Below are 27106 nucleotides of genomic sequence, written 5' to 3'. Positions count from 1 at the left end.
TTTCAGTTCCACTTCATCCACAACTACATTTAACCAGCGTTTTGCAAGATTCTTTTATGCTCTGTCCCTTATCTCAGCATAACATACAGTTGCATTCAGAATAAATCCTGGGCTTGTGTTCTGAGCAGGGGAGAGCTGTGTAATGATCAATCACAAAAGCCCTTGGGGATGGGAGAGATTAGCACTTTGATACTACTGAAGATGAATGGGTGGAATGAGTTTGATAAACTGGTGTTTTCCTCAGATAATTGCTCTGGAAGCTTTTTGAAGCTGCTTGGATCCTCCTCCCCTTTTCTTTTTGTGTCTGGGTAGGAGAGCAAGCCCTGCTTTTCCACCAGCACTGCTGGACAGGCTGATGCACTGTTTTAAACCAGTTCATTGTGGATTTATGCCACATTTCATCATTATTGAACACTATTAGTCGTGATTTAACCAAAGATCCAGGCTGGATTCCTGTTATTCTTGGTCTAGCACCCAAGACCCTGAGCACAGCTCAGCTGAGCAGGACTGAGGGGGTGGGAAGGGGATTTCTCATGGGATATGGACACATTTCCTCGAGCTTAAATCCTGAACAACTGCTCCTCTTCCTTCACAAGTCACTAATCATTGGTGCTCACCTTCAGCTCCCATCCACCTTTCCCTGGGCTTTTTATACCCAACACCAACCTCCTGCTCCTCCTCCTGGCCCATCCTTCTGCAGCAATCCCACAGGATCAGCCAAAGAGGAGCTTCTCCTGGAGCTGAAACACAAAACTCAGACCCCAGGCACATCCTGCTGCATCCACTGATGTGCTGCCATTTAACTTGTTCTCAAGCACTCATGAAAATGGAGCCAAGAGATTTTACTGTACTTTTATTGTTTCATCGAATAAATGAAATTTAAATACAGAATTAAAAAGTCATAAAAAATAAAAGATATTAAAAGCCATCCCCAGGATTGGCTTTTAATACCCCTAGGATCAAACCCACCAATCAGGAGTGGGCTACACATCACTGAGTGAAAAATTTACACTTAGTTTTTGATACAAAGATACGAAAAGTATTTTAAAAGCATATCCAGCATCTGGAAAGAGCTGTTTTGATTTGTTTTACATTTCCTCTCTATATTTAAACCTGATATTCGTCTCAAGAGAATCTCCCATTAACCTTGTTTTTCACAGCATTGATTCACATTGTTTGGTGTTCAAAAAACCCCACTCATTTGTAGTTCACAGCAGCAGTGATGCAGTCTTGACCCCTCGATACATATGGACAGAATATTTAATAAACCAGCATATGAGGGGTGGAAAAAATGCAGCATTGTGTGATTTGCAGAGTGCAATTCAGCTTGGAAAGGATCTTTGAGCTCACAGTGATACCTTTATCATTGCATATAAAGGTGGGCATTTCTCAAAGTATCACAGCTCTGGCATTTGCTCTTTTCCATCTTGACTCCATCACTGCCACAAAGAATTCCAGATGAGATGCTGAATAGGTACCTTTGGTTTTTAAAGCCCAGTTTAAAGCAGCTTGATCTTTCCAGAGGTATAAATCACCCATTCTCAAGGAAAGGAATCAGGCTTTTGCAGGCACAATTTAAGCCCTATAAAAGAGGCACCTCAAGAATTGTTGATACCTGGGCCAGGGTTGGGAGGTTTTATTACAGGTTCTTAAGAAGACATCTATGAAGGTGATTCAACCAGTCAATGCATCTGCATCATCTCAACCAAAAAGAACAGACAGACTCTCTAATATATGAATAATTTTAAGATATCTGCACCACTCACACAGAATTCACAAAAAGCTGGAAAGAATATGGACTGTGGCTCACCTGCTCCTCAAGGATCTTAACCACCAAGAGGATTTAACCACAGAGATAGAATAATCAGAGTGAAGCACCTTTACAACAGAATCTAGGAGTTTGAGATAATGAATAAGGAAAACTACAGTTCATCCTGGGGGAAAAATAAGGGAAAGGAGGGAAAATTTAGATTGCAGTGGAAACAAACTCATCTAACAAAAGAAATAATACTGGAGATTGTCACGAGTGCAGCTGGGATTTAGCAAATGAAATACTTCGAGTATACACTTGCAGGGCAGCCCTGCTTCTGCCACATGAATAAATATCCAACCATGTTTAAAAACAGTATTTAAAGAAAGACATCCACATTTCCAGACAGGCTGAGTGTTTCACCCCTCCCACTGCACAGTGGGGCCCCTCACGTGAGGTATTTCAGCATCACCACAAAGGAAAGCAACACTTCTGCACTGCTCCTCCCAGCACAGTCCTCTTGGAGCCGAGGCTGGGTGATGATGATGATGATGATGCACAGCAAGGTGAGAGTGCTCTGCTCTGCCCTCACCTGTCCAGCCCACAGTGACCATGCTGTGCTGAGTGTGACACAAATGTGCAGCCAGAGCAGTGAGGGCTCAGCTCAGTTCAGCCACCTCCCATCTCAGGGGAGGTTTGTTAACTTTTGAACAAACACATTCACCCAGAATCTTGCACAGAAGTTCAGTTCACGTGGCCAGGTCAGATTACCAACCTCACACTAACTCCAGGATATTTCCTGTGTTGTTGGTTGATATATAGGTTGTCCATCAAAATAAATGTGTGTTTTACCCTCACTGGTGGCATTTTGGGTTTGCATTACCAGCAGAGCTGCATGGGACAGGCATCTCTCCTGCCACAGGGCACATCTGAAAGGCAGCTGTATTTCCCATACCTTTTCTCAAGGAAAGTTATTTTCTTGTGTTGCATATATGTATTTAACTGCAGTCATGACATACACGATGTGTTGGTGTCACATCCCATCAGGCCTTTTTGAAAACATCCTTTTTCATTCTTCAAAGAACATAACAGGAGCTTAATAGTGAAGCCCAAGATCATAAACTCTTCTGGTGAAATGCCACAGGCAGCCATGGACCTTACCAAAGGGATGTCCTTAGTACCACTGCAGCATTTGGCTGTCTCTCCTCCAAAAGAAAGAGCAAATCCAGAATACACAAATGCCATCCACCATATTCAAGATAATCTTTTTCTTCTTCTCTTCCATCTTTGCTGCACAACCACTGCAGCTTTGCCTTCAGGGTTTGTTTTGGGGGGGATTTTGTTTAGGAACAGTCATTCCCCCTGCAAATTCTGCTACTCAATGATAATTGCTGTTTGTTTCCAGCACTCCTGTTAGCACAGAGGCCACTGTGCTCTCACTGCCAGCTGCCATGGAAGCAGTTAACAAAGGTGCTTTTCCTTCCAAGAAACAAGCAGTGTCTGCTTTGACGCTACAACAGCCAAGTCTCTATTTCCACACCTTCCAAAAACTGCAAGCAAATGCTTTGTTTTGCTCATGTTTTCCTCAGAACATCCGAGGGTAAGATGGGTTTTGCTTAATTATCCACTCAGCATGGGGGTTGATGTGGTACAAGTCCAAGAGGTAAGTGTCTGGGTCCAGGCAATGTTCACCTGTTAAAACAAGACATTTGGAAAAAACCCCACATTTGTAAAATATCCTTAGTCCTTTAGCTAGATTTGTCTTTTGTTTGTTTTTGTTCCCACCTGAAAACTAGGATTTGTTCACATTCATTTCAACACTACAACCTTTCAGAAGCATTTCCACAGATCTGAGATAATGGCTTTGAGAGGAAAGAGGGTAAATGTACATTAGATATTAGGAAGAAATTCTTCAGTCTTGGGGTGGTGAGGCAATGGCACAGTTGCACAGAGAATTTTTTTTAACTATCTCCAAAAAGAAGCTAAGCATAAAAACTGGCTATCAGAATCCTTATTTTCAGCTACCATTTGTACTTACCAATATTGCCTCCCACTTCATACAGGAGCAAATTTGTGCACTCCATGGAGTTGTTACTGCAGAAAGAAAAACACAGTGAAGGTTAAACCTCTGCAAAGACAGGTTAGGTAGCTCAGTAATATCCCCTCCAAAAGAACTGTTGGTGGTGCAGAGGCCAGCAATGACCAAAGAGGCCACAGTACAGAGACCTTGCTCATCCTCCTGCACAGTGCAGGACACCCAGAACTGGAAAAGAAGAAAACAGGGCAAGCTGCTGGTGAGACAGCAGCTGATCCTTACCCACCCAACTGCCCGACCCTCCTTGCCTGGACACCTCCTGGGGACAGGAGAGGCCACGTCACCCACCCCATACAGTCTGCAGGAGCTGTGACAGAGGGGGCAGGAGCTCTTCTGCTCCTTTTTTTGGGTTAGTTCAGCAATTCACCACAGGAGCACAGGAGGGAATTGCAGAGTTTATTTTAGGAAATCCCTACATTAGCATAAGCACACTGGAATTACTACTCCAGGGAAATGATGCAGCTGGTTCTTTTCTGCAGGAGAGCTGGAGGGGGTTTGCATGTCAGGGTCAATGTCACTGCCTTTTCCCTTCCCTTCAGCAAAGATTCTGGAGTTCACTTGGTGTCAGCAGCCCAGAGGGGACCACTGACCTCCTGGGTGGAATCCTCAGTGAGCTAAAATTTGCCTTCTCCATCCAGCACCATTTCCTAAGCTTAGAACAGAGGAGCAGAGAACGATCTCTCCTCATGACTCACTGTGCTTTCACCTCAAGACAGAAAACAGCAGCTGGACCACTTAGGTTTTTTTTTTACTTCTTTTTTAAGCAAAGAAAAAGCCATTTACCACTTGAGGAGGTTGACAGTATTAACAATATTCCAGCCATTCTGGCACAGGTTCTTCTGAAACTGCCTCAAGACATCAGCAACCCTGGTTGCATTGTTCAAGTGCACCTCCAGAGAGTCCTTCAGGAGGAGTGATGCGTGGACTTTCACAATCTTGGAAGGCTGAACAAGGCAGGCAAAAAAAAAAAAAAAAAGCGCTTAAATAAAGACTCTTACCAGTCACAACATTAATTTTCAAAATAGATTGGAGAGTGTGAAGGATTAAACCCGTCCAGACAGCTGTTCAGAGAATTTAGGCTCGTTTCTTACACACATAGTACAAGGTGAGCATCATGTTCTGGTGTGGAGAGGAGCCCTGTGCTCTCCATCAGCGTATGCTGGTGCTCTCTGCTGTCCAGACACGGCACTGACACGAGCTCGGCTGAACACGGGGTTTGTCACAAGAAATTCTGACTAATTGCTCTGCACAAGTGCGAATGTGAAATTCACACTGTGAAACTCATTTAAATTACTCGGAAAGGAATTTAGAGATCTGGGTTGCAGGCTACTGAATTCCAGAATGGTCCTTTCCAAAGAAAGGAAGGACCAAGTGATGTGTCATTTTAAGAGATATTATGGAGCAAAAAGAAAATTAGGCAATAGCGTGAAATTATGCTTTAAAAATGAGAATATGTCTCACATTTCTTCACATGGAGAAAAAAAAAATTCTGCTCCTGATCTCTTCCCTGCTTTTAACCAAGTGTTTTGTAGCCTGAAATTATTTAGTGCTTTTGCTGTTGAGATTGGTTTTTGCACAATCTGGATAAAAGCATCTGGGAAACTGTTCCTCATTATTCTGCTTTTTTTTTTGTCCCTCTTGCTCTTTTCAAGAGTATCACCTCTTTCACCTTTCTGAGTTCTCAGGAAAACATTTGATGCTGCCACAAAGGGGTTTGTGTTTTTTTTTCCCAAGCCCTAACTCACCTCTCCCTGGTTCTTTTCCACCTTGTCTTTATCAGCATGAATCTTCCGCAACAAATTTTTAATTCGCTTGTCACAGAACTGGTACCTTTTGCTGTTGCTCTCGTTCAGCTTTCTTACTTGAGCTACCAGAAAAGAGGAGACCTGGGCAGGGGAGAAGGGTGAAAATAGGAATTAAATCAAGCAGAGATAAAGATGTCATTTAGGAACCTGATCACCACTTTAGCTCCTTAACCAGACAAAATATCTGTGTACCTTGAGGACAGGTAGCCTCGGAATTCAGCCAGAGGTTTTACTTACAGCTGATTAATTCCTCTGAAATTTCCAAGGCTTATCCCTTCCCTATCCCAATTCTAACAAGACAAGCCATTGCTGCACCATACCACATAATTGCTGTGGAACTCACTGTCCAGAGCAGGTCCTGGTAATGGATCATCATCCTCACCACGTCAGCCGCCCCCTCCGCCAGCTGCTTCTCCTTCCCCTCTGGGATCTTGTTTGGCAGCCCCTTGTGCATGAAGAGGTTTGGGGCCATGACTGTGGAAACGTTCCAGAGGTTCATTTTGTTGTTGTTTTCTCTGGCAACCACCTTGCTGAGAAACTCAAGAAGGGCCTGAGAAGAGGGAAAGAGATGTAAGCCATCCATTACAAGGAATGCTCAATTAAACTGCCATGGCAATTGCTGGAGAGATCATTAATTAGCACTTTTTCTTGATATAGATCAGCAAATCCCATTTCTCCAGTCAGGCAGTAGAGTGACAAATTTCTAATACTAGGGTAGCAACAAAAACCAAGAGAGGTTTATCCAGTACTTATGAATCAGGAAAAACAGTCTGCGTGGGAAACAGATGAGTTTTTACTCCTTGGCAGGTGGTAATTTACAAAGTCTAACTGGAAAAGTTTCTGAATCCAAAAATGAATCCCCCATTTCCTTCAGAGTCCCCTCAAAGCCATTCCCACATGTGGAAAAATAAACCCTTTTGGATTATCACTTTTACCTCACACCTCCACCAGAGTCATGACAGATCATATTTGACAGAATTATACATTCCAGTGCTCCAAATGAAGTGTGCAGGGTGCTAAGTCAGCCTTACCTTTAATATCTTGGAGGAGGAAAAAAAAAAGTAGCAACAACCACCACAGCTCTTATAAAGCACAGAGAGGGAGAGGTGGTGTCTATTTAAAAGCCATGTAGCAGTGGCACTTGGGCATATGGCTTGTGGTGGCCTTGGAAGTGCTGGGGGAATGGTTGGACTCAGTGATTTTAAGAAGGGGTTTATTTCAATCTAAACAATTCTGTGATTCTAGGTTTTACCAGCTAAATCAAAAGCAAGCAGTCACCTTCAGAGTGTTTCTGTTGGACTCTGGCAGGATCAGGATCAGGAGGTTTAGAGCTTGCAATCTTTGCTTCAGGTCTGGAATATCTAGAAGGAGAGTAACAACAATACAGAGGATTCAGGTTTCTGACCCTTCTTTTTGAACACAGGAATCCTCCAAGGAATGAGACAATTATTTATTGAATGGTTGGTCATCTAGAATTTGAGACCTTGTTTCACAGAAGTAAATCAAACTCATACTGTCCTTAAGAAGGGAACTACCCGTGTTTTAGAGGACTGATTCATTTCCTTTAGAGTACACAATCAACCAGCAACCCTGATGCCCTTGAAGGGCAGCAAAAGAACCCATAATTCCTCATTTTTTGAACAAAGAACTTGTGCACTCTGTCAGCTTAACACATCCAAACTAAAGACTGAGGCACCAAGCCTGTTCTGCTGTGCTTGCAGAACAGCACACTGCCTGCAGACTGTGTGCCCTGGCCAGTTCCCACAGCTCAGTCTGTGTCATTATTGATCAACTTGTCCTAATTGGTGGCAGGAGCCTTGCAGGCTCGAGTGACAGATAACTGAAGACCCAAGGACAGTGCCACTATGAAAAGGCACATCCAGCCAAGCACAAGTGACTCCAGCCCTCAGCTGTGCTGTGTCCCCATCGCATCCACAGGCTCCCAACACACCTGACAGGAGAGCCCAGGGCCAGTGGAGCTGTGCACAAACCCAAGGGGTGCTGGGCAGGCAGAGCAGGCACTCACTCTGAACAGCAGCAAAGGCAGGCAGGTACTCTGCAGTCAGCAGAGGGGCTGGCAGCTCTCGGATGAATCTCTTGAGCAGCCCTGACACGTCGTTCTGGTGAACCTCATCCCAGCAGAACAGGCCACTGTAGAAGTCCCTTTCCAGCTTCTGTTCCAGGCTCTATGAAAAAGATGGAATTTATCACATGCTTTAATAAACAAATGTAAGGGAAATTTTATAGCTGAGCACTGAGAGGGCAAGACATCAAGTCAAAATGGTGCAGAGAGCCTCAGCACACACTCTGGTATTTCCCAGCAGTGGATGTTTCTGGTTGTGCTGGGAAGGGGATGAGATAATTCAGGTCATTCAAACACTTGCTTCAGCAAATGCTTCCTGATCACCCCTGACACTTGCAAACAATGCTAAATGACTCATACCTTAATTCTGGTCTGGGACCCAGAAACTCTCAGGATGCCCTCTGTTTCAAGTCCTCTCTTCTCCAGGCAGGACAGCAGCTGTTAAAGGGGAAGCAGAAAGTTCTTAGGCACAGAGGACGAGGAGTCAGCCTGTCCTTATCACAGACTCCTGACTCTGAGGACCAGAGGTGTGAATGAAATGAGTAGAGAACTTACTGCCTGGAGTAGCAGAGGGACCTTGGTGTTGGGCAGCAGCTTTTGGTCATTTTCCAACAGGGTGTTGAGTGGAACTCCAAAGAGTCTTTTCTCTACAACAGAAACAACATTTCCAAGTCTGTTTCACCTCTAATAGAAGTGTAAGGGATACATCCCCCACTGCAAACTAAGATGGTACTTTTGTAAACACAGATACTTGAGAAAGAAAGGAATAGTTAAACAGGAAAACTGCAGCCAGACATTAATATGATAGTAGGTTTTGTTGTCATGATCCACTGACTTCCAGGAGAAGTCCAAGGAAAATAAACCTGTCACAAGGTTTCTTATCAAAGACCCTCTGTTCTAACATTTGAAACACAATGATGAGTGTATGAGGAGAAGATGAGTGTAAAAAAAAAAAAAAAAAAGCACAACACAGAGTACAACTAACCTGTTGTTTTCAGTTTTGCTGCTTTGTTTCTCTTCAGCTCAAAGCCCAGGATATCACAGAGAGCTGTAAGTTCAATGAGGGCCAGTGTGGGGATCTTCTTCATGTCCTGAGCTGACAGATCTCCAATCCTGGTCACTCCTAGTCTGCCCTTCAGGATCTTAAATCTCTAAGGGAAACACACACAAAAGATTCAGCTCAAGTTATCACTATTAATCCCACTAGTGAACAACTTTTGCTGTAGTTTTATTATTTTTGTCATAACCAGGCATCTGTTCTTCCTGCTGTGTTCAAGACCAGACATATACTCATAACTACTCCTACTCAACCACCAGCTGAATAAATATTTTCCCTTTTCAATATTGGTTTTTATTCACATAGGAGATGCCAGTTTTTCTAAGTTAAATACAGTCTGATACCCACCCTAATCTACTTGAACTTTGGAAGCAGCCCAATTCATTTGCAGAGAGGAGAAAACTTTAGAATTATGAGTAAGAAAGTGCAGTTAGTTAATCTCCTCTTTCCAGAGGAAACAACATGGATGTATGTCAAAACAGGGAGTTTCAGATAAAAGTCTTATTTCTTTTGATCCTCCACTACACAATGGCTATCCTTGCCCAACATTGCAAAGATAACAGCACAAGACACTCAGAAAATACCACCAAACACAGACCCATTGCAACACTACCCTCAGGTATGAATTGAATTCGATGTCTTGTACCACCTTGACAAGCCAAGACTAATAAATTCTAACATGAAAAATTCCTCCAGTGCTTACAGTTAGGGCATTTCCATCCTTTAACTTTCTGGATTCAGGCAGGAAGGATCCCTTGAGCAGGACAGCTGCTTGCTCCGAGTAGGCAACATCCATGTTGAACACCTCCTCTTTGCCAGGGTTTCGAACTGTGCAGGAGTAATCCTGGCTTTCTGCTGCAGAGGAGAAATTGTCTTGAATTTCTGCAAGCCAGGAGGGTGAAGCTTAGAAAGCAAATGTGCTAAAAATGTGCAGTTTGAGATAGGTTTGGTACAATTGCTTTTGAAAATCCTGCAGTGATGCATGAAAAGAGTGTCCCCAAAGCACAGAGTGAGCAGTAGGGTGAGAGTCTTCCCTGAAAAAGTGGTCAAGCATTGGAACAGGCTGCCAAGGGAAGTGGTGGAGTCGTCATCCCTGGAAGCGTTCAAAAGTCATGCAGATGTGGCACCTGGGGACATGGATTAGTGGTGAACACACTGGTGCTGAGTTAGTGGCTGGACTTGGGATTTTAGAGAACTTTTCCAAGTTTAATGATTCTATGATCAGTGTGAAGTCACAACATTAGGGCTAAAATTACCAGGTCACTGGTAAGACAAGACCACAGCCCTGAATTATAGGACACACCTATGGCTGACATCTCTTTACACAACTGCTCATGGCATTTGTAAGGTTTCACTATATGATCTTTACTAGACTGATTTTATTTTCATCTTTCAGTTGCCTTATCAAGAACCTCCAATGATCAATTTGAGTGACAATTCTAACAACACTGGAGCCTGGAAAAGTTTATTAATCCACAGATGTGAATAATCATGTAAAAAAACTCACACCCAACACAAACAAGGTCAATGTTTCAGAACCTGCATATAATTAAATATGTGTGTAGCTTTTCTTCCAGTTCCAACCCTACTTCTGATCCTGCTCTCCATTTAAAAATTCCCCCCCTTACTTCTTTGGGTGTTTGAAGTCCGTAGATTGTGCCACAGTGGATCTGGGCTGGACTCTTCTTTCTCTGCTGCTGTGTCCTGAAAAAATATAAAGAGGTCGTTTTAGCCACAACCAAAAGAGCAGAACCACAGGAAAACAGCTGAAAAGATGGTGGTTATTAATTCTTTATCAAGAAAAAAAAAATCTAAATAAACCAACCAACCCTCCCCCCTAAAAAAGGCAGGGTTAGTCTTTCTCCAGGATTTCCACCTCTACAAGGTCAGCTTATCAGAACTGAATTTGGGAAGTCCTCTTGTTTTGTGTAATGGTGATTTAACATGTCACTGGAACAAAGAAAACACAAGAGGGCTCCAAACAATGCCAGTGCTCCATGAGGCTGCCGTGCTGTGGTACTATATAGAAGCACTCCAGCAGGAATGTTATTCCAGTCTGGGAAGGCCATGGATCTGCAGGTTTTCTAGTAACTCCTCAACACTGCAGCCAGGATTTCTCCAGTCTCAGATTCCTTTCAGTCCAAGAGATGAAGACGTAACAGGAGCCCTAGACCCAGAAAGCCAAGTCAGCTCCCACTGATGCCTTAAGATTTAGCTTTCATATTTTCTAGATTCTGTACTGCATTGGTACAGAATTAGTAATTAGAATTAGTAACTCTGAACTTTATATAAAGTGTTAGCAAGTTCTCATCACAGTTTAGTTTCACAAAACAATCCTTTTCCAGCCCCAGAACCAAGGACACCACTGCAGCTTCAGGCCCAAAAAGTGCAAACAACAGAGAATTGAGGAGAGAAATCTGGGAGGATGGGACTGCAGAACCTGGAGCTGTAATTGGACAGTTAACTCCAATATGGAAATGGACCAGAGCTTATAAAATATGAAAACTCGTGACTCAGGGTCCATCTTGGGTGTGACCAAGGTGAATCCTTTGAAGGCTATTTAATACATCCCTACTTTATTCCTTTAACACTACCTATCCTCGATTCCAGACAGCCTCTTTAGGCGCCACCACGAGGCAAGTAGCTCTTTTTAGGAAACCTCAAAAACCAAGAAAAAAAAAAAAAAAAAAAGAAAGAAGAAAGAAAGACCACCTGTGTGCCGAGCACTCCGAAGATGTCGCGGACGTCGCGCACGGGGTGTTTGTTCCTGCGGCGGCGGGAGCGGCTGTAGGTGTCCAGCCGGCGCTGCACGGCCGCTGCCTGAGTCCTGGTCAGCGTGGACAGCAGCACCAGCTTGTCCTGCTCCGAGCCTGCCTCCCCCAGCAGCTCCGACAGCCCCGCGTCCTGCAGCCACTCGGCCTCGGCTTCTCCCTCTGCCAGAGAAGGTGGGTGAGTACGGGGCAGCAGCAGCCTGGCGGCTGGAGATGTTTCACAGGCACAGAGTCTGGGCATTCCCTGCCTGGGGTGGCAGTGGGATATCGCTGGGAGGGAGCCACAGATTTGTTCTGTAGCCATGGTGGCTCTCAAAATCTCAGCTAGGCGTGGGGTGACACCAGAGAACACACAGCTCTCTGGGCAGCTGCTCACACAGCTCTTATTGCTCATTCCAGGTGAGGAAAAAGGAGAAGAAAGAGCTGTGGAGGTAGAGATACTCCCAGGAGCACAGGCTCCCAGAGAAGCCGGGCAGAAGAGGGCACAAATGTGACTCTGGGTGGTATTCAGGCAAGGATCGTGACAGGATATGGGAGTGAAGTGAGGTGCACTTGATAAATCTGCCTTTCCAGGGGCTGCCTGTGCAAAGGGAGCTCTGGCAGCAGCACACAGCCACCCCAGAGGGAATGGCAGGGCTTCCCTGGATCCCACCTGATCTTTCAACAGCTTTGAGAATGGACAAAACGTCTGGGAGAAGCCACAGCACACAACACTGCATATCTGGCTTTTGTTCTTTTCCAAATTACTTGCTTGCTTCTTTTACCCTTTTTTTCTTTTTTTTTAAATTCTATATGCATGCCTAGCTATCAACATTTTTTTTTGCTGTTTTTAATATCCAGGTCTTGATTTGGTAGGTTCAAATGTATTTTACTTAATATACTTGCTGAACTATTTGTGTGTATTATCCCTACTCCTTAATTTTTTAAGTGGATTGGTACCCATACACTCAACTAAAGCAAAAACGTTATTTTTACTCTGTGCATTCATTTCATGCCTGGGCCTATTTAAAATGTCTCTAAAACTAAAGACCATTCTAGTTCCAGAAGGAAGTGTGAGAAGCCTGGAGACAATACAGCAGCATTATTCAAACAAGCTCAATTCCCCTTCATTCTTCAATACATATAAAGTTGCACTTCAAACACAGAAGACTTTTTTTTTTCTTATGGGATACACTCATAAGGAAGTGCAAGTGAGAAAGTGCCCTGAGCAAGGCAGCTACTTGAAATTCAAAGATGAAAGAAACAATTTGACAGGTGACTTCAACTTTAACATAGCAAACACCACAAAGCCTTTATCTTTTCAATTCCATCTACCACATGCATTCACTGCAGGCAGCTCCAGTTCAGCCCTACCAAAGATTATACTGGGAAAAAGAAAAATCACAACTGAACTGATTGGCACAGAGCAGCTCATTCCCACTCTTCCTGTCCTATGCAAACTTCTACCTCCTGAGTTATCACAGCTGCTCAGGCAAAGCTTTATTATTGCTGCATCAGTAAAAAGCAGCCATGCAGCTCTCCTTGAGAGATTCAATAATTTAATTCTCCTGGAGAAACCTCATGTTCATGCAGCTTGCAAACACATTGTGACACAATGAAAACTCAGTCTTCAGAGCATGGTCTTTCTGATTTTAGGTGTCATAATGAAACAGAACTTTTTTCATCATCAAAATAAATAGAGCTGAACTTGAAGTCAAGTATTTCCCTAAATGAATCTTCTAGCAAATTGTCTGGTTTTCCTACATGGCCCAAAGTTTTGGTCTTTTCCTACGTCTGGTTTACAGAAGTTAACAGGTACAGAATCCCCTGGGCACAGCCAGTCGTGGTCCCACCCACAGCTCCTCACCAAACCCCTTCTTGTCCTACATCTGTGGTTTCACAGCAGAACAACACACAAAAAGCCTCTGGTTTATTTTGCCTTTGGGAACTAGAGGAAGTGAAGTGTATTGCTTACAAATTTTGAAAATAGCCAATTCCAGTCATAACAGGAAACTGATCTTATACACAATACCACACAGCAGCCCCTCCATCGGACATCCGTGTGAGCCTGCTGCCCCATCTGATGCCAAAGCACCAGATTGTAATTCCTCTATTTACTATTTTGGCCCAGTTATGTTTGCCAGTAACACAAAAGGAAACCAGCAAAATGGGTTATTTCTGAGGAAAAGGGAAAAATTGGAGGAACAGGTCAGAACAGAGAGATCCACAGAAGAGGAGCTGCAGGTTTAAGCCTGGAGAGCTGCTAAGATGTGCCTTGTGAGTTCCAGGCAAGCAGCATTTCAGGGGGGGCACAATTAGGAATGATTTTGCAAAACTAAAGAACCCTAGTTCCACAAATTTACTTGAAACACAACCTAGTCAAAAATAGAATTCATAATAAAGTATTCACTTTCCAAATATTTAAAGGACAGTTACAGCATCCTACATTTTCAGACTAAACATTAAGCAGAACTTCCTATCTCATTTTTGAAGGTGAAGAGTCACCCTTTGCAGACAGTTCCCAGCCATGGTTACATGCTGTAAGGTCACAAACAGGTATTTTAGTGTCAGAGTGGCTGTGTCCTCAGCTGGCTGTGCTGCCAGGCCCTGGACAGAGTTGAGCAAACAGTGACAGCAAGGACAGACAAAGCTGCATTTCAGCAAAAAGCCACTCCCTGCTCCCACCAACCCTTAGCAAGGCCATGAGTGCCCTCAGCACCTTTCAGCTGCCCCAGACCTGCAGTGACATGCTGGCCTGCCACTGCCACCAGGTCACCAGCAGCTCCCCAGGACACCCCCCCTCACCCAGGGCTTGCACAGGAGCCCAGTGTTCCCAGCTGGATCAGCACTTTTGCAGTGCCTTATCTCCACACAGCCTCCCCAGTGTCCCTATGTCCCTGTGGTTATCACCAGCCACGTCCCAGGCTGTCTCCAGACACAGCTGCCCAATTCTCAGTTCCCTAGATTTATGTAAAAAGTGCCTCTGGTTCCTCCATGCTCTGAGCAGGAGCTGTAGAGATGTGAAAGCCAAACCCTGCACACCATCCAAAGCTTCCCCACTCCCAGCACAATGTTTATTTGCCTAAGCTCCTCCAGAGAAGGCATCAGAAGCCTCAGCCTGCCCCACCTCCTTCCCCAGGCTGCTGGGAAGACTTCACTACTCAGAGCATCATTTCAGGCCTGTCTGGTTTCAATGGCCAATTAAGCACTCAGCTCCTACCTGCTAGATTAATCTACTGCATTAAAAGACACTTTTCCTCTTATCCCTGCTTATACACAGTAATCAAATTACCTCCAGCATATCAATCTTTAGGATATCCCAGACAGTCTTTCATCTCATGGGATGGGTCTTTTCCAGTCTCCTTCCTGGTGCACTCATTTTCTGAGTCACTTTGCATCTATTCCAGTTTTAAAAATCAAACTTGTGTCCTTTATAAAGGGACATTAACAGCAGAACTTCATGTTTACCATGTCCTGCCAACGATAGCAGACAGGGACAATGATATTCCCACCCTGCTCTCCAGAGCCTCTCTATGGCCCCACGAGAGCCATTGGCCCTTCCCGAGCACAGCAGCACACTGAGACTGTCACAAGCATTTCCTAGGACACAGATCATTCCCAATAGCAGGCAGCACAGCAGCTGCAAAGCTGTGCTCAAGGGGATGTACAGCCAACTACCTGCATTTCTTCAAAATGGACCTAGGAAAAGTGTGATCCCCACCTGTGGGATCACGGAATGTTTATCACCACAAATCCAGGGTGGTGTACTCCCCATGTCTAAAGGGACTGCTCGCCAGGAACTGAGTGACAGGACCAGGAGAAATGGGTTCACACTGAAAGAGGGAAGCATGGTGTTAGATATTAGGAAGAAATCCCTCTCTGTGAAGGTGGGCAGGCCCTGGCACAGGGTGCCCAGAGCAGCTGTGGCTGCCCCTGGATCCCTGGGAGTGTCCAAGGCCAGGCTGGATGGGGCTTGGAGCAACCTGGGATAGGGGAAGGTGTCCCTGCCCATGGCAGGAGATGGAACCATATGAGTTTCATAGTCCCTTCCAACCCAAACCATTCTGTGATTCTATAATTCTATAAAAGGAAAACAGCTTCCAAAAGTTTTGGAATAACTGGCCCAGGTTCTAAAAATTATTCCAAAGCACTGGATAACATCAGTGCTACAGAAAGTGCATTAGAAACACCCCATACACATTTCTTCCAAAGAAAAAAAAAAAGGATATGCAGGAAAAACCTTGTGTGGATGGACTCAAGCTTTCTAGATGTTTATTGTGGTTTCTCAAACAGGGAATTAGAAAGGGAATAGTCTGCCTTCCACAGAAGCAGCTCCCATAAAAGCCACTATGATGAATCTCAGAACCATGCACACAAACAAGGCTTCCCAAACAGTCCTGGCTCTCACAGAATGTTTACCACACACCACCTGAACTGGCCCTGAGAGCCCCCACCCTTGGTGGGGCTGCTAGAAAAACCTGGAGCCTTGAACACACTCCTGGGACTGGCCTTTGGAGCCAGCTTTGCTTCAGAAGCCGAAACCAGGCCAGGCCAACCCTCCTCATCTGCAGGGCATTATCCACCACCCAATTAAAATAATATCTCTAGCCCTGATTAACTGATAATCTAACCATACTCCAGCATGCTTCTGAATCGTTCAGGTGCTTAAGTAAATCTTCTGTTTCAGATGAGATGTCCTCACTCCCAACATTTTTGGCAACCTACCCTCCTGTGTTTTGACATCTGCAAGGCTGCATTCCTCCTGCTCGGCTTCAGTGCTCTGTTTAATGTTCTCTACTTCCAGCCAAAAACTGTCCATTGACAAGTTGTCCAAAGCCTCTACCCTGGAATTTGTGCTCTCTGACACCGGGGATGCCACAGGAGTCTTTGGAGGAAGCTGGTTCATTTTCCAAGGGCAATGTCTGGTGCTGAGAGAGGAAGAGATAAGGAAAGAGAGATTATTACATACGGCATTCGTGTCCAGCCTTCACTGATTAATGACTGCAGCAAAGCCAAACAGAGGTAAGTGCTGAACTTCCTTTGCTTAGTATTTAGCAGTACAGACAAGGTTGGGCCTAAATCCCCTGGAGAATGGGGAAAACTGCAGTCCAAACATGTGAGAGGACACAGGATCAACAGAGTCTTTTCAGTGCTGTCCCTCCAGTGACCTCCAACACACCACCTACCACCCCACCACGCTCATTCCAAGATTTCCCTGCAAGTTTGCACAGACACCCTCTGCATTCACAGACACCCTCTGCATTCACAGCCACCCAGGATGCTCCAAGCTCAGTGCCCGTGTGCTCCAGGACCTGGCACAGACAGCAGCCTGGCAGCTCCCACCACAGCAGCCCAAACCCAGCAGGTTTGTGCTCCCTATGCAAAAATCAGCACAGCTCCATGCCCTGCACTTCAGCTCACCCAACAAACAACTCACAGGGCTGAGGGCCCCTGCTCCTGCCCAGACCAGATTTTTCAGCTGTGAAACAACACGAAGTGTCCTGGGAAAGCCAAGCATATGGAATTTTCTTACCACCCTGCTGATTCATTCATGCACAGCTGAAGTCCCAGACTGGCCTCATTGAGCTTTCAGCCCCTGTGCTGTGAGCTTCTCATCACTTCATAAAACAGTGCCTCTCCTAAAATGAGCTGTAATTGTCTTCAAAGAGTCCCAAGCCATTTAAGCACTGCTACACATATTTTTCAAAGACTTACAAAAAAAATGGGTTAAGTGGAACATATTTATGAGAATACCTCAATGGTTCCACTGATGAATACAAAAATTAAATAGATGGAACACTACTCTAACTGTGGGTGGTTTGAGAAATACCCATGAACAGCCACCACCACCAAACACAGGCCAAAATTCCTTTCTAGTTTCATTTAAAAAAAATTAAAATGAAGTCGAAGTCTTAACCTTGAAAACCATGACAACAAAACACCCACAAAATGCTATTTAGCCACCTAGTTCTAGGAGCCAAAAGTTGTAGATGGCAAAATATCTGGAAAGTTTTAGCCCCTTTCATTCCAGAAAGCCATTATTTGCAGTTCTGACACTAATTTGCTTCAGTTGTGAGAAATATTTCAAGTCATAAAGGGCTAAATGTGAAGATCTAACAACTAAGAGACAAATGTTGTAGGCCATTCTGCACTGGTATTCACACGTGTGCATGCCCATCACGCTCACACCTTACTCTAACACACAGAGAGAGCCCCTCTCTCCTGGAGGTCAGAGCCACAGCAATAACCATCACCTCAGGAACATCTGGAGACGGCCACAGTGCTTAGAACAAGAATTAAAGGGGTTTTTTTGTTTTGCAGGAAGACAAAAGCGAAAGACTGAACTGAGCTGTTCTGCCATCTGGCAGGCAAGGACAGAAAAGATCTGCTTGTTTAGCCCCATCCTCACTTTCCTGTTTCTGGGTATCCAAATAACGCTCAAGATACCAACTTAGAGCCTGGTGGAGCCCTTAAGTAGTCAATCTAAGTTTGTTTTTTTTTTTTACCTGCACAGTTCATGTCCAACTCTCTCAGTTCCATTGCAGCTACTAACTCAATTTATTTTTTCCTCTTTTCAACTTTTTACTTCTATCTTTACCTCTTAAGAGTTAAAAAGTTAGATTGCATCCCTCACCTTACCTCTTCATCTTTAGTACTCCTCTCCATTTTCTCACATTTGCTGACAATTATCTCATAAGATTAGATTTAAACAAAAATGCCTGTTCAACACCTTGCCAGGATTCTATTATGAGCCAGTCAACAGAACTCATCACTTGCAACATGCAACTAAGTGGAAGGAGGAATTCAGATTATTTTGAGGGAGATGGTTTTGGCCACATGAAGAACACTGGAAGTCAAACTTGCATTGAAGTGTCCCAGTGCACAACACTCAGGAACCATCTGACAAGCTTTCCTAATTGCTCTGCTAGAGGCTTTCAGCAGGCACAAAACAATTCTTCTTGCCTGAAGTTACTGCCCTATACTCCTGCAGGATCTAGGTTATACAGATTAAAGCTGCTCTGAAATGTACCTTTCCTTTGTGTTCTGCTTGGTTTAGAGCTGGCTCATAACACCCCAGAAATCTCCAGGGATCAACAGCAAAATAGAATTTAGGTTTGCAGCTCCAGCAGAACCTGCCCCAGACTTGACCAGCAACTTGCACCCAGTAGATGTGCTCTGTGACAAGCCTGTGTCACACAGTGCTCTGACAATTCCTTCCCCATGCCTGCCTGGAAAAAAACAACACAATTTGAAGCCAACATAAATAAAATCTTCAGCTCTTTCCAAAGGGTGGCTCTTGACTTAGATATTCTGCATGACTTACCCAGACACCAGGCCCTGAATGCCAGTTTCAGCCCAGGAGATGTGACTCCAAGTGGAGCTCTGTTGATGTGAGGCATTAGGGCACATTCCTGGAGCACACCTGAGAAGGGTCACAATGTCCTCACAGCCCAGGTTTCAGGCTATGCCCTTGCTAGCAGCTGGTTTTGGTCTGCCTTCAGTCCATATCAGAGCTCTGATGCACGGACAGAATTTGGATGACAACAGGGAACTGCTGCACCCCATCCCACCCTGACTGTGCTTCCACACCATCCACAGTTACTTTGCTTCCTTCCACAGCTGGAAATACAGATGTTCTCAGACTGTTTGCACCAAAAGCACGCCAGTCACACTATAAACCTGCTCTAGGAAAGCCACAGCTGAACTACTTGTGTGTCAAACAAAAGCCATCCTAAATTTTTTCCCCTCAGCTGCCCCATTTACTGATGCACTAAACCTGGTTTCACCGAGTTGCAGGATGCTAATATCACACAGCAGCTCTGCAGACACCAGCAGGACCCAAAGCCCAGCTCTACTAGTGTTGAACTAGAGCTCCTGTCTCACAATACAACATAAAAAACAGGCCTTCACATTTAGAAAAGGTTTTATTTCCTGGTCTAATTCCTTTTTCTTCTTGAACTCAATGCTTTGCAGATCCAGCTGCCCAGGTAGAAGGCTAATTTTAGACTCAGTGCATCTAAGAGATTGTTCTTCCTCATTGCATACCCGAGTCAACTGGAGGGCAACCTGTGACGTGCAAGCACAGCAACAGCTGAGATTGAAAGCAGAGATTGTTGGCTTAAAATGTTAATGGCTCAGTGCAACTGGGCAAAGAGTAGGTGGCATAATCAAGTTCACTCCACTGCACTGTCAAAGTAACAAAAAGGATCAGATTATGAAGCTTTAAAAATTAACCCAACAAGAAGGAGACTGGCAGGAACATCTTGTTAAGGACAGCCATATAGGAAGGGCTCTGTGGAAAGACTGAGCATCTTAATCCAGCCTTCTCCTCTTGTTTAAGAGCACAGCCGGTTTTAACAAGGCTCAAGATTCACCTGGCACCTTCAGTCTAAGGCTGACTTCACAGCATTAATAACACAGCAATGAGAAACGGGGCTGGCACAGACCTTGCAGAGTTCATTTGGATCCCTGGGAACCCTGCGTGCAGCCTCAGTGCTGGGGGCTCGCTGATCCTGGGCTGCAGAACGCAGTCCCAGAGGAGTTTTTGATCTGTTCCTAGATACTGTCAACACACTGCAAATATGTTGCAAACACTCATGTAATTCTTCGCCTTCTTGAATACCAAAATACAATAAACACTGTTGCTATATTCACTCCAGGCTTGAATCACTCCCATGAGAGAGTTTCTCAAAGGACCTGGAGCTGCCTCGGCTTCTGTTCTGCTTGCTCAACATCCCTCCCTCATTGAAATACCTCTCTAGCAGATGAATAAATAAAAAGGTTCCTTCTCAAGCATTTCAAACAGAGCAGGAGGCAACAAGTGCAAGCCAAGAAAAAGGAATTCCTTTAAGACTGCTTCCAGAAAACTAAGATGAGAAAAAGGCAACAAGAACAGAAGAATTCAGGCAGACAAGGCGGTCCTGCCACACAAGCAGCACCCAGCCTTTAAAGATCTGGATTTCCAAAGATCTGGAGCAAGCACAAAAGCACACATGGAACAAAGAAACAAAGTCTGAATGAGCCTTAAGAGCAGGTTTGGAGTAGCACACCAAGTCACAGCATCATTCACAACAACCCAGACCACAAGCATGGAACACAAGCATCTTGCAAGAAAAAAAGGAAAGTTTAATCTATCAACTGGTTGCAGTATTTTAACAGATAAAGACCCTTAGTCAGAGAAAAAAAACTACATTAATGTCACACCACACACATCTTACCTGAATTCAATTTACTTTAAGATCAAAAACAACTTATGAGTGCAAAAGCAAAAAATTTTAAGAAACAACCAAAAAGTCCATGCAGGCTCTCCACACATTGCTTCCAGGTTCTTACCCTAAGCAAGCAGTTTAAACTTAAATGATGAAATGTGTATTTATTTCTGAAGAGAAAAAAAAGTCACCTAAAGATTGGCCCATCACAGCTCATTACATACTAGGTTTTCTTGTTTAAAATCATGTCGTGGATAAAGGCATCTAGGAATAACAGACAGGAATATTTGAAAAACTGAGAGAATCCTGAAGTGGTAACTCACATACATGCTTTGAGTAAACTTTTTTTTTTTTTTTTTAAAAACATAGATATAGCTGTAGCTATTTTGCTTATTGGAGGTTTAAACCTCAATCTATAAAAATTATCAATGCAAATATAAAAACAGGTTCCTGTATGGAAGAAGTCAATCTACTCATTATCAAAACCTTACATGAAATACACATGATTACTGTTTCATTCAGAGACACAGAACTACACAAAACTCTACTCCTGCCACAAAGAGCAAAGTTATGCAGGATGCCTCATGAACAAAAAGTCCACAACTTTCTACCAAGGGTCTAAACCAGAAGAAAGCCCTACTGCAAATCTTTAATGCCTGGTTAATTACCCTCAAAATACCCCAGATTTTGAACACCATATGAATATGAACACCACTACCAATTCTTCTCTTCTCCCCACACCAATATGCAGAAAAGAACTACTAAGGCTTACTCTTAGGAGAAAATGGAAAGCACAAGGCTCGTTCAGATTCCTCAGACCAGGCCATAAAAGCAAAGAGAGGCTAATTATCAAATTACTGCAGTGGCAATGAACAGTAACTTACCCAATAGACTCTTACCATGCTTTCCTTTCCCTGGCTTAACCAAAGCAGCTAAAGAGCCAGAATTAAAGCAATGTTAGCAGTAGTCTGCCACTGCTGATGTGCATATCTCTGACCAGAGATTTGCTCACATATTTAATAGTTTCACTGAGAGTATCCCCTGTGAGAAGTCACAGTGCCTTTAGCCCAGGCTATTTTATCCAGCACTGCTGCCAACCCCCACTTGTGTCCTTAGTAAGGCATTTTATCAAGGACTTTGCACGTGTGGGATGGCAGAGCTGAAGGTCTGTCTCTACAGCACCAGCGAGAATAGCTAAGATGTCACTGCCACAATTTGCTAATAAGATTACAGCTTGTTTTCAGTAACACAGCAATCAGCTCATCAAGATCTTCCATTATGCAAGCAGCTCAGGGAGCAGCGTCATTTCAGGTTGTTTTGAAGAAGCCTGTTCTGCAAGTGATAAAGAGGACATGCCAGATCGTGCTGTGTGTGTGCAGGAATTCCCACCAGCTGCAGCTTTCCCCTGTCCAACAGTGGGAAGGCACAGCCTCACCTCCTGTCCTGGCATTCTCAGACACCAGAAAAAGCAAACAGCAAGCCTTTGCCCAGAGGGAAAGATGTGAAGCCTGAGGCTTGTGTGTATCCTGTGCTTCAGCCTAGCACCTCCAGTATTTTCTGTGCTGGACAGGCTCCAGAGGGTGGTGGAGCACTGGCACAGGTTGCACAGAGAACCTGTGGATGTCTCACCCCTGGAAGTGTTCAAGGCCAGATTGGATGGGGCTTGGAGCATCCTGACCTGCTCACAAGCATCCCTTCTTATGGATTAATTTGGAACTTTATGATCTTTAAGGTCCCTTCAAACCCAAACTATTCTATGATTCTGTTATCTCCACCACAGCTTCAGATCTCAACTAAAGCAAAGGTTGTAACTTTCCTGACAATAAGTGTCTCTGTCAAAGTATTTAAGGGCAAATAAACTCCATCTCTACTTCCTTGTCTCAGGCCTTCATCTGGAATACATTTGTGTCTACTCCATCTAGTAAGGGGCTAAATAAGCAAGCTAAGGAATAGGGAAAGTTGTCTTTAATTACAGATCTGCCTAGAGGCGTCTCTGACCGAAACTCAGAGCAGAACAGAAACAGGATTGATAACCCCATGCAGATACAGCCAAATTAAAAATATTCAAAGCCATGTTTAGCTTACACTAATAGCTGGGTGCCTGTCCCATCACACCAGGGTTTGTTCTGGCTTCAGAAGACACAAGCCATTCTCTCTGTGCATGGTTTTGTGTTTGACTGTAAGGTCACTGTGGAGCCTGTTGTTCACTTTCCCCACATTAATAGGGTAAGCCAAACAGGAAAGGGCTTTCATCCAAAGGGAAATCCTGCTGGGAGAAAGAGGTACCTGGCCAAAACAAATCTTCAGTAGTACTGGGATCTTTAATGTGATTGTGAATTGATAAAGCTGATTATGGGATGATTAGATGACAATCGTTAATTAGAAGGTGGCATTCCTAACCCTATTTCCATCTCCACTGAATCCATGCCCATTTAACCATAACAGCAGCTTTGTCCATCCAGTTCCCACAAGGACCTGGTCTGCCATTCCATTCCACCTCTCAGTATGGCACCAGGATCCCAAATCTCTCGGCCCAGCTGACATGGGGCTACAAACCCCACAGCTCCCACATCTTGTCCTCACCCACTCCCCTCTCCTCCATCCAGAAGCTGCCCTGGGCTGAGCCTGTGCACAGGAGTGCCAGGAGGAAAGCAGCAGGCAGGGAATCACTGCCCTTTGGTGACTTTGCTGTCACAGCCTCGAGCACACACTGCCAGGGATTTTGCAGGCACATGAGTCAATACCTCGCAGTCACTGAACACATCCCCAAAACATGCTGCCGTTACACCAGCTGAGACACCTTTCCTTCATTGCCATCACTGCTGAGACTTCAGGTGAGATGCTCAGCCTGGGCACACCTCAGACACTCAGCTGAGGGACCACGGGCTGAGAGACCACTTGGCTTCCAGGGGAAAGGCTGCCAGCATGTTTGAACCCACTGTGAAAAGGTTATGGACTTATTTCTTGTGTGATCATTCATTAACACAAAGGCCTTATTCTGAAGCAGGTTCACATAAACTAAACGCTTTTCCTACAGCTTCTTACATGTTGGAGTAAATTGGGATGATAGAACTCATCCTTATTTCTTCTTGTAGCCCATTCTAGCAGCTGTACCTGCATTAGAGCACAGAATGAGTAACTGCGAGTTGTTGCTCAGCTGCATGAGAACAGCCCAGAGGTGCTGGGGAGGTCACAAGAGTGACATGCTGACCAGCACAAGGGAAGCAGGGGAGGAGAGGTGTGCTGGAATCCAGCTATGCTGCACTCACGAGAGCTTTAGGGATGCAGGAAGACAGGGAGGAGTCATAAACTCCTCGTGTGGATTTCTCAGGGCAGTTATTACACAGAACACAAGGTGCTTGGCTGTTACCCTGCCATGAAAAGCCCTTGGTTGGAATTTATAACCAATTCTGTAACAGGAGTGTCACCAGCCAGCCCAGGGCCACCAGCCCTGTCTGTGAGCCACCTCAGGTCCCCCAGCCCTGTCTGTGAGCCACCTCAGGTCCCAGGAGCTTTACAACACTGAGAGGAAGAGCAGGAGGGAGGCAGATCTGGCTCAGCAGTGGCTTTTGCTCCGTGTTGTTTTGGAGCCATGACAGCACCACCAGCCCCATGCAAGCCAGTAAGAATCTTACTGGGAACTCAGCGAGCACGTCAGAGATGCTGGTCAAAAATAAACACTGATTATAGTCAACTAATTAGAAGAGCAGGCTGGAATATCCTTGTCCCATTGTACAGGTAGGTTTTAGGTCAATCCTAGGAAAGAGGCTTAGTTACACATGTACACAGACACCTCACACCTGTGGTGAGTCCTGAGTGAACAGGTGGGAAGTGTCACTTGGCTGGAGTTCAATGTTTTGGGCAAGGTTGGTGAGCAACTTTGAGGTTCCTGCTGTAGCTCCTCTTCAGAGCTGACCACAGAGGTGTTCTGGCACCAGCACACACATTGGAACTCAACTAACTCGTTTGGCAAAAGCCTTAAGTTGTTAACAAATATTTTGATTTTTATCAAAGAAAGACTGCAATACTGAAGGGTTTAATCTCATTCTCTTACACCTGGGTAATTTTACAGTAATTTACCATATCATTCCTGTGTCACTGCCCCTACGATTATGATTAATTTTGTTTTTTTCACAACTCAAATTTTGCCTGGGGTCTTCTAAAGATTTCCTGTCTTACTTTGAATGCACAGTCTCACCAAATTGGACTGGAAAAAATGAGAACTCAGACAGACACATGAAAACGTGAGTTGTGATTGGAAGTAAAATTACTGCCAGCACATTCACCCAAAATCAACACATTCTGACCACTAGAGCAGGGAAACATTCTAAAACTCAATGCAAACTTCTAAACTGATGCAAACACTCCTTAGATGAATTCTTAACTCATATAATATCCAGTAAGCACACCAGCACAATGGTGCTTGTCAAGCAAAGCAGTTCAAATTTCAGTTCTATCCTCCACTACTTGCAGGATAAATCAGCAGTTTTTATGTTCATATAGATCCACAAAGCCCTGAAGAGCCCAGGGCAGGTTACCACGGTGTCACAAAGAAGCATTTCAGCCGCTCAGGTCCCACTGCCCCAGCGTGCTGCACCCAGCCCAGAGTGAGAACAGAGAAAGGGGATTTTTGTAGGCTTAGTATGAGGAAAAAGAAAGGCAATTTCCACCGGTTTCATATCAGGATCACGGCACTCAAAGCACTATTTTGAGAGCATACAACAGCCCGCTCGCCTCTAGAAATCCACTTTGCTCCCACCCACCAGCCCCAGTGCCCGCCGTAGGGGCAGCAGCGACCCCCGCGCGTCCCACGGGAGCGCTCCGTACCTGCTGAGCAGCTGGGCACAGCTGGCTGCCCGGGCCGGTGCCAGCACCCCCCGGGACCTGCCCATGTCCCCCCTGGCCATCCTGGAGCCACACGTGCCGTTCTTGTCCATGTCCAGGCGGGAGGAGGGCGGCAGTCAGTCCATCCGTGCCGGCAGCCAAGAGCTGCTCCTTGTCACCAGCGAGGTGCCCACTGCAGGAGCATCCTCTGCTCTTCTGTCCTGTCCTGTCCTCCCTCCCCGTGTGTCCCCGCCCCGGCAGGAGGGACAGTAAATCCCGCCGAGCCCTGCAGGCAGCGCTGCCCGGGGCTGAGCCGCCCACGCCCGGACTCGGGACACAGCGCACAGAGCTCCGAGAGCAGAAAACAGCACCGAGCTCTTCCCAAGGCTGGGCTGCAGCTCGGGCTCGCTAAACATTAACGTAAACCCCGGGCCACGTGGAAAAGGAACTCCCAAACGCAGCCTAGCAAGGAGGAGTCAAGCAGCCCATTCGCTCCTTAACGTTGTACTTTAAGAGAACATCGAGAAAAGAACAAAATATCTGCCCGGGGACGTGGGGAGTGCAAAAAAAAAAAAAAAAAAAAAAAAAAAAACAAACCCAAAAACAACTCCGAATGCCTATTAAAAAAGCAATTCAGCATTTCAGCATTTCTGACCATAGTTGAGCAGTGAGTAAACCCCAGCTGGATGTAAGACACTGGTGTTGAAAGAGCAGTGTAAACTCGTAACACCCACAGGGAATATTTTGCAAGATCCAGATTATTCTTTAAAAATCTCATCAACAAGCAATGGACAAGTGAGCAAAGTGTTAAAGCAATTGGAATCCTTGTAGCCCTTCCTGACAGGTTTTGTTCTTTCCTTGTTATTCTCTCTACGGTGTTTCAGTAACTCTCCTTTCTTCTAACATTTTTTTATTCCTAATCCCGAAGGTATTAGGGATGAGTAATTTACTTAAGTTTTTTAGTGAAAGCACGCATAGCTCATCCAGCAAAAGTAATAATGCCACTCTGTGTATTTCCCATATTCCCAGTAAGGCTGGATCTACAGCTCAGCCTGCTTAGCTTAAAGGGCAGCAGCAGCTATTTTAGAGACAATCCCTCATCATAAAAGAGCCCATCTCGGTTTTGTTCCTACTAACACAGCTATTTTTCCAACCACTGCTCGAGCCCACCCTGCTGCTGAAGGAATGCTGCCCCACTCCTCATCTCCAGAGCCAGGGCTGGCACTGGGCAGGTGCTTGGTCTGGGACACAACTCCCCACACTAACTATGCAAAAACATTCATGGGAATTTCCTCTCTTTTCCTCCTTACCCACAGTTCCTGTAAAACTTATTCCTCCACCCATAATTCAAAACTCAGGTTTATCCACATAGCTCCTCCTACATCAGTGCCAAACAAAGATCAACCACAAAGTGTCAGCTTGTGGAATTCAGTTATAACCAAACTCCACAGACCACAGATTTTACAACAGCACAGAATTACATACAGGCAGCATATCACAGAATGGTTTGGAAGGGACCTTAAAGACCACCCA

General features: G+C 44.9%; 1 protein-coding gene across 3 annotated transcripts; it reads right to left on the bottom strand.

The window, feature by feature from the left end:
- Positions 1-837: 837 nt before the first annotated feature.
- Positions 838-25968, bottom strand: ARHGAP40 (Rho GTPase activating protein 40). Of its 3 annotated transcripts, none has more exons than XM_088175084.1 (15): positions 25577-25968; positions 16266-16468; positions 11503-11723; positions 10419-10494; positions 9494-9645; positions 8719-8884; positions 8289-8380; positions 8094-8171; positions 7677-7836; positions 6929-7011; positions 6033-6200; positions 5591-5731; positions 4629-4789; positions 3789-3844; positions 838-3442 (listed from the first exon to the last, which is right to left on the bottom strand). In XM_088175084.1, exons 1-15 carry the CDS (start codon positions 25684-25686, stop codon positions 3336-3338), a joined length of 1974 nt encoding a protein of 657 aa, XP_088031210.1. In that variant the 5' UTR covers positions 25687-25968; the 3' UTR covers positions 838-3335. The 3 variants fall into 3 exon arrangements, with proteins under 3 accessions (XP_088031210.1, XP_088031209.1, XP_014739518.1); XM_088175083.1 differs by having other exon boundaries at positions 5994-6200; positions 9494-9642; positions 25577-25964; XM_014884032.2 differs by having other exon boundaries at positions 5994-6200; positions 25577-25963.
- Positions 25969-27106: the final 1138 nt, after the last annotated feature.

This window comes from Sturnus vulgaris, chromosome 17 (assembly GCF_052056855.1).
Source record: "Sturnus vulgaris isolate bStuVul1 chromosome 17, bStuVul1.hap1, whole genome shotgun sequence".
Taxonomy (NCBI): Eukaryota; Metazoa; Chordata; class Aves; order Passeriformes; family Sturnidae; genus Sturnus; species Sturnus vulgaris.
The sequence above is the reverse complement of the archived record's forward strand: the minus strand, read 5'-3'. Positions and strand labels throughout refer to the sequence as shown.

Bases quoted from the DNA above. Each gene is read 5' to 3' on its own strand.
- ARHGAP40 (XM_014884032.2), bottom strand. From the start codon at position 25,686: ATGGACAAGAACGGCACGTGTGGCTCCAGGATGGCCAGGGGGGACATG. The intron at 9,646-10,418 runs GTAAGGGGGGGA...TCTCCTCTGCAG, and splicing joins GACTTCAAACACCCAAAGAA to CAGAAAGCCAGGATTACTCC. The intron at 7,012-7,676 runs GTGAGTGCCTGC...CTCTCCTTCTAG, and splicing joins TGCCTTTGCTGCTGTTCAGA to ATATTCCAGACCTGAAGCAA.